The 11,939-nt window shown below is 47.8% G+C and overlaps 1 protein-coding gene across 1 annotated transcript in view; it reads left to right on the top strand.

Moving 5' to 3' along the window:
* The window catches only part of CCDC85C (coiled-coil domain containing 85C), a 125,351-nt gene extending 124,247 nt beyond the window's left edge, over positions 1-1,104 (top strand). The window contains exon 6 of the mRNA XM_075329659.1: positions 349-1,104. Coding sequence (XP_075185774.1) covers positions 349-438 — 90 coding nt within the window. The 3' untranslated portion in view covers positions 439-1,104. The remainder of the gene's footprint in view (positions 1-348) is intronic.
* The last annotated feature ends 10,835 nt before the right edge of the window (positions 1,105-11,939 follow it).

The raw sequence follows: 11,939 nt of genomic DNA on the forward strand, positions 1-11,939 counted from the left end.
ATCCGCAGGTTAATGTTTTTAGGTATCACTGGCTCCTTTAAGAATTTCTGTATCTTTGCCATGTGCAGAATTACTAACCAATTCAATAGCAAGAGCGACACCTAGTGGTCAATATAAGCTAATGGCTGTTATAAAAGTAAATTTATAGAAAATGACTTGGCATAGACACAAACATTCATTGGATGAGTGCAAAAAAAATTATATTACTTTTGTTATGAGAAAAAAGCATTTTACCCTGATGGTAAAAATCGACACACACGGCCAAAAACAGGTTAAAATCCGATTTGGAACACTAATGAAAATCATTTTTTTAAGTAAATATATAATGGAAATATTATTGTCTTTCAGGTCGTCTGGAGGAAACTGGGAGACGCAGCGAACTCTAAGCCTTCCATCCGGCAGCATCTTTCTGGGAACCAGTTTAAAGGACCCTTGTAATAAGACGCTCGCGGAGCGAAAACTGTCGGAGGCACTTGAAATAAAGGACTGCTGTATATATGGAGGCTCCTCAAGCTGGAGATGCAATGCGATGTATATAGATGTACGGCGGATTTGTGTACAGTAGATACATAGGTGCGGAGGCGTCTCCTATTCCTCCTGCAGTAGACCTCTCTCCTGGAGCTCTGACCGGGGCTTCTCATCTTATGGCGCTTTGTTTTTCAGACTATGACTCCCAGCAGGGACTATAAACTAGACCCCATTAGTATTATACACTGGATTCCAATTTTTTGTAACAAGGATTTTTATTTAATGGGATGAGAACAAATCGGGATATTTTTGTATAGAAGACGAGGCTCGGCTCCTCTCCCCGCGTTTTATGAACTTTCCATTGTTGTAGCTGCTTCATTGATTTCTATTCTGATCAATCTTTGTATTAGGATAAAAAAACAAAAAGATGAACAAAAAAAAAACAAAACTTTTCATGAACTTGTAGATTTATATCCATTTAAAGACCAAAATACGTTTTGTTTTTTGTTTTTTTTTTTCCTCCTAAATTGCTGTATATAAAGTGGACGGATCTCTATTTTGTTACAATGCTGTTCTAGATTATGTAGAGAATATATTCATTTTATGTCGGCATATAAAAACCTGTGTATATGTGAATTGTCAAGTGTCATTTCTCCATCATTACAGATAAAGCTTCTAAAGATAGGTACACGGTGCCTCATTAATGTAGTATACGGTATGTCCACCTATATCCTGTCCACCACCATTAACTTGAGAACGGCGACCGCTATAGGCATAGAAGTGGTGTCTAGGTATAGTAAAGTAGCCATGCGCTACGCAATGAAACCACCTATAGCGATACCTGGTGGAAAACAACGGAGTAAGCATTTTTTATCTCAAACGGAACAAGATAGAGAAAAAAAGTGAATTACAAAGTTGTAGGGCATCATCAATTCAATACGAATCGACACCTTACATACAGAAATGCTATGATTAGAGCGTGTAAAACTCACAAGGCTGCGGACGTGAAGCGATACCTCATGACCTTCCTACAAGTCATTGGGTATGGTGGCTGTGTGGAGTGGCCTCCACGCTGACCTGACCTGACCCCATTGGACTTCTTTCTGTGAGGTCACATCAAACAGCAGGTGTATGCGACCCCTCCACCAACATTGCAGGGCCTACGACGACGTATCACAGATGCTTGTGCAAACGTGTCTCCTAACATATTGCACAACGTGCAGCAAGATACAGTATGCTGTCCAGAGTCCAGATGAGCATTGCAGCTGACGGGGGCCACTTTGAGCATCAAAGTTAAATGAGTGCCATATGCGTGACATGCATTCAATGTTTTGGGGGGGTCATGGGTTTCATATCATAGCATTCCTGTATGCAAGGTGTCGATTCGTATTGAATTGATGATGCCCTACAACTTTGTAATTCACTTTTTTTCGTCGTTCCGTTTTCGAGATAAAAATGATAACTCCGTTGTTTTCCACCAGGTGGCGCTATAGGTGGTTTCATTGCGTAGCGCATGGCTACTTTACTATACCTAGACACAACTTCTATGCCTATAGCTGCCGCCGTTCTCAAGTTAATGGCAGTGGACAGGATATGGGTGGATACACTATATATTAAAGAGGACCTTTTACCAAATTTTACATGTTGAACTGGGTACATGATGTAAGTGGCTGCAGAGCAGAATTTTTGTTGTTTCTTTTGTTCCTTTTGTTTTTAATTTCGCCTCTCCATCACAGAGCTATTAGAAATCAAAGTATTTGGCACCTAAACAGTTAATTTTTTTGAAACTTTAAGTGGGCGTAACCAGAGAGATTTCACTGGAGGCTTGTACTTCTTCCTCTTTAACACTGACCAATCATAAGCAGGCAACAGCACACGGGGAAAGAAGAACACGCCCCCCCCAGAAAAGCATTGACCATCCATGACCCTCTCCTGCTTATGATTGGTCAGCATCAGAAATAGGAAGTACACGCCCCCAGTGAAATCTCTCTGGTAATGCCCACTTGAATTTTAAATAAATTAACTGTTTACGTGCCAAATACTTTGACACCTAATATCTCCACAATAGAGCTGTAAAAAGAAAAAAATTATTCTGCCCTGCAACAGCAATTACATCGTGTTTAGTTCAACATGAAATTTTTGGTGAAAGGTTTATCTTTAAGAGACACAATGAACATGGCTAAAATATCTGATTCAGAGGGTACTTGCTATCAACTGGCTTAAAAGTAGTAAACAAGTGACACCATGAAGCGCAATGGATGTACAGTGCTTTTAAAAAGTATTCATACCCCATGAACTTTTCCACATTTTTTCATGTTGCATCCACAAACTTAAAGGGGTATTTCCATCTCCAAGATCCTATCCCAATATGTAGTAGGTGTAATACTGTAATAATATTAGCAAATATCTCCAATTAGAAATGTAGTATAGCCATGTCTCTTACCTCATGTGCAGGGAGGGCATTGCAGCTTAGGTATTCATGGCAAGGTCCACTCATCTAAGCTGCAATGCCCTGCTCATGAGGTAAGAGACATGTCTATATCAGGAGAACTATACTACATTTCTAATTGGAGATATTTGCTAATATTAATATTACACCTACTACATATTGGATAAGATCTTGAAGCTAACACGTCACTGTGCATGGAGACCAAGAGAAGATGATGTTGGGCTTATTTGAGACATGGGATTAGGAGAGTTTATTTTCTCCCCTTTTTCTGGGGTATTTTCTTTTGGGAGTACTCAGGGATAGAGATGAGCGAACCCAAATAGTTAAAGTTCGGAGTTTGTACCAAACAATGGGTGTCCAGGGCTCGAACACAAACTTTTTAAAAAAAAAAGTCCATTTCGGAGACTGGATGCTATTTATATACTCTAAGTTTTTTGAAAGGCTGCAACTAAGCCAATCGTCAAGCTTTATTGCATGCGGAAGATGCCTGTACACTGGTGTGAACAATAAAGAAAAAAAATTGTGGGATTCCACCTGTTTTTCATAACCAGCGCAGGTAAAGCCGACAACTTCAGGGTGCAACTCTCTCAGCTATCAGCTTTACATTGGCTGGTTATCAAATATAGAGGGTATCCCGCGCCATTTTGTAAAATTACTTATTTAATTTAAAAAAACAAACAAAAAAAAAACATCTTGGGGTCCCACTTATTTTTCAGAACCACCCAAGGTAAAGGAGAGAGCGGGAATTAGCAAGCTGGGAAGACCTATGGTTATTTGGTCCTTCCCAGATTAAAAATAGCAGCCCACAGCCACCCTATTTGATGCTCTAATTCCGGCACTGTAATCGGCTCTTCCCGATTGCCCTGGTGCGATGGCGATCGGGGTAATATATGGGGTTGATGTTAGCTGTGAATTGACAGCCCAAGTGCAGGGGTTAGTAATGGAGAGGGGTATATCAGACACCCTCATTACTAACCCAGTGAGTGTAGAGTTAAAATCACACACACAAAAAAAGTATATTTGTATAAAGACTCCCCAACATGCCCTCCTTCAACAAATGTGTTCATCCAAAGAGTGATAACCCGCGACAACCATTGATTCCTATGGAGCTTCATTCTGAGAACGAAGCACCATAGGCACACCTGATCAGCGACCAGTACGACGAGCATGAGAAATTTTGGGCTGCCACTGACCATCAGTAACCTGTTGAGCATCGTTCTGAGAATGTTCTCAGAACGACGCTCCATAGGAATCGATGGATGTCGTGGGTCATTACTCCATTGGATTACAACAGAACTTCCAGGATTTTATTTTGAATTAATAAATTGGTGTGTGAGGGAGTCTTTATTCAAATAAATTTTTCTTTCCAGTGTTTCTGGTTTTCTTTTCTTTACCTGTAAGCTTCCTGGGTTTGTAATGGGGGTGTCTGATTACTAACCCCTGAGTTTGATGCCAGTTGTCAATTCACTGTTGACATCACAGCACCACAGCAGGGCAATGGGTAAGAGCCACATACATAGCCAGAATTGGCACTACTACTGGGAGGCTGTAAGCTGCTAATTTTAGGCTGGGAAGAGCCCAATAACCATGGACCATCAAGGCTTGATATTACCAGCCCCCAGCTGCCTCTTTTACCTTAGCTGGTTATGAAAAATAGAGGGACCCCACACCTGTTTATTTACATTAATTTAAATAACTAATTTTAAAAAATGGTGTGGGATCACTTCTTTTTCTGATAACCAGCCAAAGTAAAGCTGAGGGTTCGCAGCCCCCAGTTGTCTGCTTTAGCAGCGCTGGTTATCAAAAATCAGTGGCACCCCACTTTTTTTTTAAATTTATTCCATATACACGTTTGCACGGTAATAGGTATACTTTTCATACTGGTATATTCTCATTCTCTAAATTGTTTTTTTTCCCATTTTTTGATTTGCCAATAAAAATTGGATTTTAATCAGAACGCAGATTTGCCATGAAAAACTACTTTTGTAAAGTCACCAGCAAGACCAGCATTCAGAGATAGGGAGACTTCAAGGGCCATGGTAAGCTAATAGGTTAGCAGAAGCTCGTGGGAGGGGAAAAAAAAAAAGTAGCCATGGCTGTCTGGGCTAGATGGAAACATGACTTCAGTCAGAAAGAAGGGAATTTTGTTACTTACCGTAAATTCCTTTTCTTCTAGCTCCTATTGGGAGACCCAGACGATTGGGTGTATAGCTACTGCCTCCGGAGGCCACACAAAGCATTACACTAAAAAGTGTAAGGCCCCTCCCCTTCTGGCTATACACCCCCAGTGGGATCACTGGCTCACCAGTTTTAGTGCAAAAGCAAGAAGGAGGAAAGCCAATAACTGGTTTAAACAAATTCACTCCGAAGTAACATCGGAGAACTGAAAACCATTCAACATGAACAACATGTGTACCCGAAAACAACCAAAAATCCCGAAGGACAACAGGGCGGGTGCTGGGTCTCCCAATAGGAGCTAGAAGAAAAGGAATTTACGGTAAGTAACAAAATTCCCTTCTTCTTCGGCGCTCCATTGGGAGACCCAGACGATTGGGACGTCCAAAAGCTGTCCCTGGGTGGGTAAAGAAATACCTCATGTTAGAGCTGCAAGACAGCCTTCCCCTACGGGGAGGCAACTGCCGCCTGCAGGACTCTTCTACCTAGGCTGGCGTCCGCCGAAGCATAGGTATGCACCTGATAATGTTTGGTGAAAGTGTGCAGACTCGAGCAGGTAGCTGCCTGGCACACCTGTTGAGCCGTAGCCTGGGGCCGTAATGCCCAGGACGCACCCACGGCTCTGGTAGAATGGGCCTTCAGCCCTGATGAAACCGGAAGCCCAGTAGAACGGTAGGCTTCAAGGATTGGTTCCTTGATCCATTGAGCCAGGGTGGATGTTGCAGCCTGCGATCCCTTGCGCTGACCAGTGACAAGGACAAAGAGTGCATCCGAGCGGCGCAGGAGCGCCGTGCGGGAATGTAGATTCTGGGTGCTCTACACCAGATCCAACAATGCAAAGCCATTACATATCGATGAAATGGAGAAAAGGAAGGTAAGGAGATATCCTGATTGTGATAAAAAGGGGATACCACCTTAGGGAGGAACTCTGGGATCGGACGCAGCACTACCTTATCTTGGTGAAAACCAGGAAGGGAGCTCTGGATGACCGCGCTGCTAGTTCTGACACTCTCCGAAGAGACGTGACCGCTACCAGAAAGGCCACTTTCTGTGAAAGTCGAGAAAGTGAAAACAACCCTCAGAGGCTCGAAGGGCGGCTCCTAGAGAGCAATTAATACCCTATGCAGATCCCATGGGTCTGACGGCCTCTTGTACGGAGGGACAATGTGATAATCCCCCTGCAGGAACGTGCGTACCTGAGGAAGTCGTACTAGGCGCTTCTGAAAGAATACCGACAGCGCTGCGACTTGTCCTTTAAGGGAGCCGAGCGACAAACCTTTTCCCAATCCAGATGCAGGAAGGGGGGAAAAAGGAGACAATGCAAATGGCCAGGGAGACACTCCCTAAGCAGAGCACCAAGAGAAGAATAACTTCCACGTCTTGTGGGAGATTTTGGCAGACATCGGCTTCCTAGCCCGTCTCATGGTGGCAATGACGTCTTGAGATAATCCTGAAGACGCTAGGATCTCGGACTCGATGGCCACACAGTCCGGATCAGGGCCGTAGAATTCAGTGGAAAGAACGGCCCTTGGGACAGTAAGTCTGGCCGGTCTGAGAGTGCCCACGGTTGCCGACCGTGAGATGCCACAGATCCGGGACCACGACCTCCTCGGTCAGTCTGGGACGACGAGGATGGCGCGGCGGCAAGCGGAGCTGAGCTTGCGTAGCACTCTGGGCAACAGTGCCAGAGTAGGAAACACATAGAGTAGCTGGAACTGCGACCAATCCTGACTAGGGCGCCTGCCGCCAGAGCTCTTTGCTCGTGAGACCGCGCCATGAAAATCGGGACCTTGTTGTTGTGCCGAGACGCCATTAGGTCGACGTCCAGCATCCTCCAGCGGCTATAGATTTCCTGACACCATACTGGGTGCAGAGGCCATTCCCCTGCGTCCATGCCCAGGCGACTGAGGAAGTCTGCTTCCCAATTTTCTACGCCCGGGATGTGAACTGCGGATATGGTGGATGCTCTGTTCCCCACCCACATCAGAATCCGCCGGATTGCCTGGTAGGCTTGGCGATGCGTGTTCCGCCTTGGTGGGCGATGTCTGCCACCGCTGTGGAATTGTCCGACTGAATTCGGATCTGTTTTCCTTCCAGCCACCGCTGGAAGGCTTGCAGGGCAAGATGCACTGCCCAGATTTCCAGAACATTGATCTGAAGGATGGACTCCTCTGAGAGAGTCCTTGACCGTCTGAGAAGGGAAACGTTCCTTTCTAGGGACGTCGACTCCCCAACCCATTGGCAAAGCATGTCCCATTGAAGTGGACGCAGTGAAACTGCGCGAAAGTGACTGCCTCTGCATGAGGCGTCTTAAGGGGTGTGACTGGCCTTGAAGGAGAGACTGCACCCCCGTCTGTAGTGAACGCTGCTTGTCCAGCGGAAGCTTCACTATCGCTGAGGGAGTGTGAAACTCCATGCCCAGATATGTCAGCGATTGGGTCGGTGCCCGATGTAACCTTGAAAAGTTGATGATCCACCCGAAACTCTGGAGAGTCTCCAGCGCCACGTTCAGGCTGTGTCGGCATGCCTCCTGAGAGGGTGCCTTGACAAGTGGATCGTCCAGTAAGGATCACAGAGTGACCCTGAGAGTGCAGGACTGCTCCCACTGCTGCCCTGAACTTGGTGAAAACCCGTAGGGCTGTCGCCAGACCGAAGGGCAGGGCTACGCACTGAAGATGCTCGTCTTCAATAACGAAACGTAGCAAACGCTGGTGCTCTGGAGCAATCGGCACGAGGAGATAAGCATCCTGATGTCTATTGATGCTAGGAAAATCTTCTTGAGACATTGAGGCAATGACGGAGCGGAGGGTTACATCCGGAACCGCCTGGCCTTCACGTGCTTGGTGAGCAGTTTTAGGTCCAGAACGGAACGGAAAAAAACCACCCTTTTTTTGGCACCCCAATAAGATTGGAGGAAAAAACCGTGTCTTGTTCCTGAAGAGGAACAGGGATTACCACTCCTTCTGCCTGCAGAAGAGCATCGGCTCGGTGGGGGGGGGTGGGGGGGGGGAGTTCTGAAGAATCGAGCCGGAGGACGAGAACAGAGCTCTATCCTGTACACGTGAGACACAATGTCTCTCACCCACCGGTCTGTGACCTGTGGCAGCTAAATGTACCCAGAAGCGGGAGATTCTGCCACCAACCGCGGATGCGGGGAGAGAGAGCTGAAATACATGAGGAGATCGCCTTGGCAGCGGTTCCTCCTGCTGCCTTCCTTGGGCGTGAACGAGCCCGGCCGGAAACTGAGCCCCTCTGAGCCTTTTGAGCCCTTTTAGACGAGTACAATTGGGACTTGCCCGAGCCTGGGAAGGACCAACCTCGACTGTCCCCCCAGGACAGCATTACTAGGGTAAGTCGCAATGCAGACATTGCGAGGTTAAGGACACCACCTGCGGCACAGATGTACATGTGCTCAAGACCAGCTGCGCAAGACCAGCTGAAATAGGTTAGGGTGCCCATACGGCTGCGAATGCCGGAGCAACCGACACGCTGATAGCTTCACAGACAGATTTCAACCAGAGGTCTATCTGTCTGTCAATGGCATCTTTAAGTGAATTCCCATCTCCCCTGCAACTATGGATCTAGCCGCAAGCCTGGAGATTGGGGGATCCACCTTTGGACCCTGGGTCCAGGGCTGTACCACATCAGGGTAAAGGGATAACGTGCATCCTTAATACGTTTGGAGAAAACGTTTATCTGGTAGCGTGGTGTTTCTGAACTGCGTCTCTGAAGTCAGCGTGGTCAGAAAAAGTACTCAATCTACGCATGAGTACTGAAAAAGGATTTCTCCTGCTGTGAAGCTGACTCCTCCACTGGGGGAGCTGAGGGAGAAATATGCAACATTCCATTGATGGACGCTATAAGATCCTTCACTATGGCGTCCCCATCCGGTGTATCCGGATTGAGAGCGGTCTCAGGACCAAAGCCCTGATCAGCTACGTCTGCCTCATCATACAGAGAGTCGTCCTGCTGGGACCTTGACCAGTGATGAAGCCTAGTGTCGTACCCAGCGAGCTAGCTTAGGCTGTCTGGGACTGCCGTCCGTGTCAGAGCCTTCACCCTGGAATGCCTGGGACCCCCCCGGAGTACTGAGTACGTTCCAAATGAGGGTGGCCAGGGAGCATTAATCAAGATTGCCCATGGCCTGTCTGGAGTGCAAAGTCTCCATCCCATGACAATCTCCGTCCCTGTCCCTGGACAGGGTTCACAGGTGGTTTCTTTGGCCACTTCTAGTAGAGACCCCGGCTGACCAAGTGCTACAGGGGAGCATTGCCCACAATGGGGGTCAGTGAAACCTGCCGGTGGAACAGTATCTGCAGGAAAAGCAGCATAGAAAGCCTGTGTTGCTTTTTTGCTGCTGTATTCTAGTCATCTATGCAATGTACAACATACAAGCATAAACACTTCAGCACATGCAATACAAGCAGCATAGAAAGCCTGTGCCTTGGCACCCTTGCTTTTTTGCTGCTGTTGTCCAGCCATCTAGGAGAATATAGCCCAGAGTAGCGACCGTACAGTGCAATGTATAGCATACAAGCATATATACAAATGAACACTTCAGCACATGCAGTGCAAGCAGCCTATAAAGCCTGTGCCTTGGCACCCATGCTTTTTTGCTGCAGTTGTCCAGCCCTCTAGGAGAATATAGCCAAGAGTAGCGACCGTACAGTGCAATGTATAGCATACAAGCATAAGTACAAATGAACACTTCAGCCATGTAATACAAGCAGCCTAGAAAACCTGTGCCTTAGCACCCTTGCGTTTTTGCTGCTGTTATCTCGCCATCTAGAAGGGCATATAGCCAAAGACAGCGACCTACAGTGCAGTGTATAGCATACAAGCATAAAATACAAATGGACACTTCGGTATTTAGTGGGGTCAGCACTTCAGGTGCTGCTTACCGCCCGCCTATAACGCGGGTGTGTGGTCGCCAGAGCCCTGTGTTGGTTGCCCAGAGCATGTCTCCGTTCCCCAGCTCGAACGGCGTGCAGGAATGGCTGCCGGCGTCCTTCTCCAGCTCGTGTGACGAGGGGCGGGCCGTGGGCGTGCCCCAGACAAGAGCGGGAAACTGGCGTCCCACTGTGTCCAGTGAAGGGGGCTGGAGAATGCAAAGCAGACTCCAGCCCTCGGCGCTGACTGTCTGTACAGCGTCCCGCCTCTCCCCTGACTGGCAGGGCTGGAGGCGGGAACGAAACGAAAACTAGGCCGCAAAGCCGGGGACTCGAGTAATAAGCGCGGCCGTCCATGTGCACGGCCAGCGCAGAAGTCCCCGGCGCACCACAAGTCCCAGCCGCGCCACAGTGTAAAAAACACCCAGCAACGGCCGGCGCGGCAGTTCCCAATACATAAAGTCACTCAGCAAAGCTGTAGTGACTAATAGCACGAGCGCTCTGCGCTGTTGCCCCCGGCGCACTAACACTCCCAGCAATGCTGGTGTGTGTGTGCGCGCTTGCCCGGGGACACAGAGTACCTTAATGTAGCAGGGCCTGTCCCTGACGATACCCAGCTCCATATCCAGCAGGTTCTCTGGGTCTGTGGATGGAGCCCGGTCTCAGTGCCTGGAGACCTGTAAGATCCCACTTCACCCAGAGCCCTGAGGGGGGATGGGGAAGGAAAACAGCATGTGGGCTCCAGCCTCCGTACCCGCAATGGGTACCTCAACCTTACAAACCGCAAGTGGGGTGAGAAGGGAGCATGCTGGGGACCCCATATGGGCCCACTTTTCTTCCATCCGACATAGTCAGCAGCTGCTGCTGACTAAACAGTGGAGCTATGCGTGGATGTCTGACCTCCTTCGCACAAAGCAGAAAACTGGTGAGCCAGTGATCCCACTGGGGGTGTATAGCCAGAAGGGGAGGGGCCTTACACTTTTTAGTGTAATGCTTTGTGTGGCCTCCGGAGGCAGTAGCTATACACCCAATCGTCTGGGTCTCCCAATGGAGCGCCGAAGAAAGATAACATTTATGAGTTTGTACTAAAGTGCTGAACCAGTGCCACCAGTATAGGCCAGGGGTGCCTATAGCGGTCAGAGGATGCGACTGGCCGGATGAGGGGGCCGCCGATGCCAGCTCTAATTTTAGCTAAATGTCCATTATCTGACCACATCCAGTTGAGGAGTGTTGTGGTGCTCAGAGCCGCCGACTCCATGCATTTGTATAGCTATAGATACCGCTGGCATTTCGGAGGCCACCAGCCGATGAGTTGCCGTCGTAGATGAGAGGACAGGTGAGAAGCAGCTTCTTTATGTAAAAAGTAAAACTATGGGGGACTGTAGAAGCACAAAGCACCCATATAAGTGTACGGGGGAGAGAAGAGGGAACATTATTATCATCCATTGTGGGCCCCATTCTTTATGGGGCCAACATAAAGGGGGTACCACTGTAACAAGGCATAAAAGGTGTACGGTTTTACTATTTTGGGACAGGAATAGTCTTCTACTTTATGGGAGTCACTGAGGAAGGAACATTACTATTGTTTGCAGCCCACCAGGGATGACATGTCTACAGTTAGATAGTCTCAAAAGGGGTCATCACAACTGTAATATTTTATTTTTAGGGTTACTTTTACTGTTCAGTCCTACTTTGGTAAACAATTGAAATTTACTTCAGCATCTAGTGCAGTGTAGAGGTGGGGAACAGTGTGGACAGTGATCCAGAAGTGATCAGCCCCAGATATCTGGGTTACATTTTGCAGAGACGAGTTCCAGCTGCAAGCAAGACCGAGGGGAGTGTGGAGGGTTGCAAGAGCGGATAAGACCAAGGGGAAGGGGAGCGAGAGCTGGCGAAACTGAGGTGAGGGGTTGCAAGACCAAGCGAAGGGGGAGTGTGTGTGAGACCAGTGGATGGAG

Source organism: Anomaloglossus baeobatrachus, chromosome 12 (genome assembly GCF_048569485.1).
Source record: "Anomaloglossus baeobatrachus isolate aAnoBae1 chromosome 12, aAnoBae1.hap1, whole genome shotgun sequence".
Lineage (NCBI taxonomy): Eukaryota > Metazoa > Chordata > Amphibia > Anura > Aromobatidae > Anomaloglossus > Anomaloglossus baeobatrachus.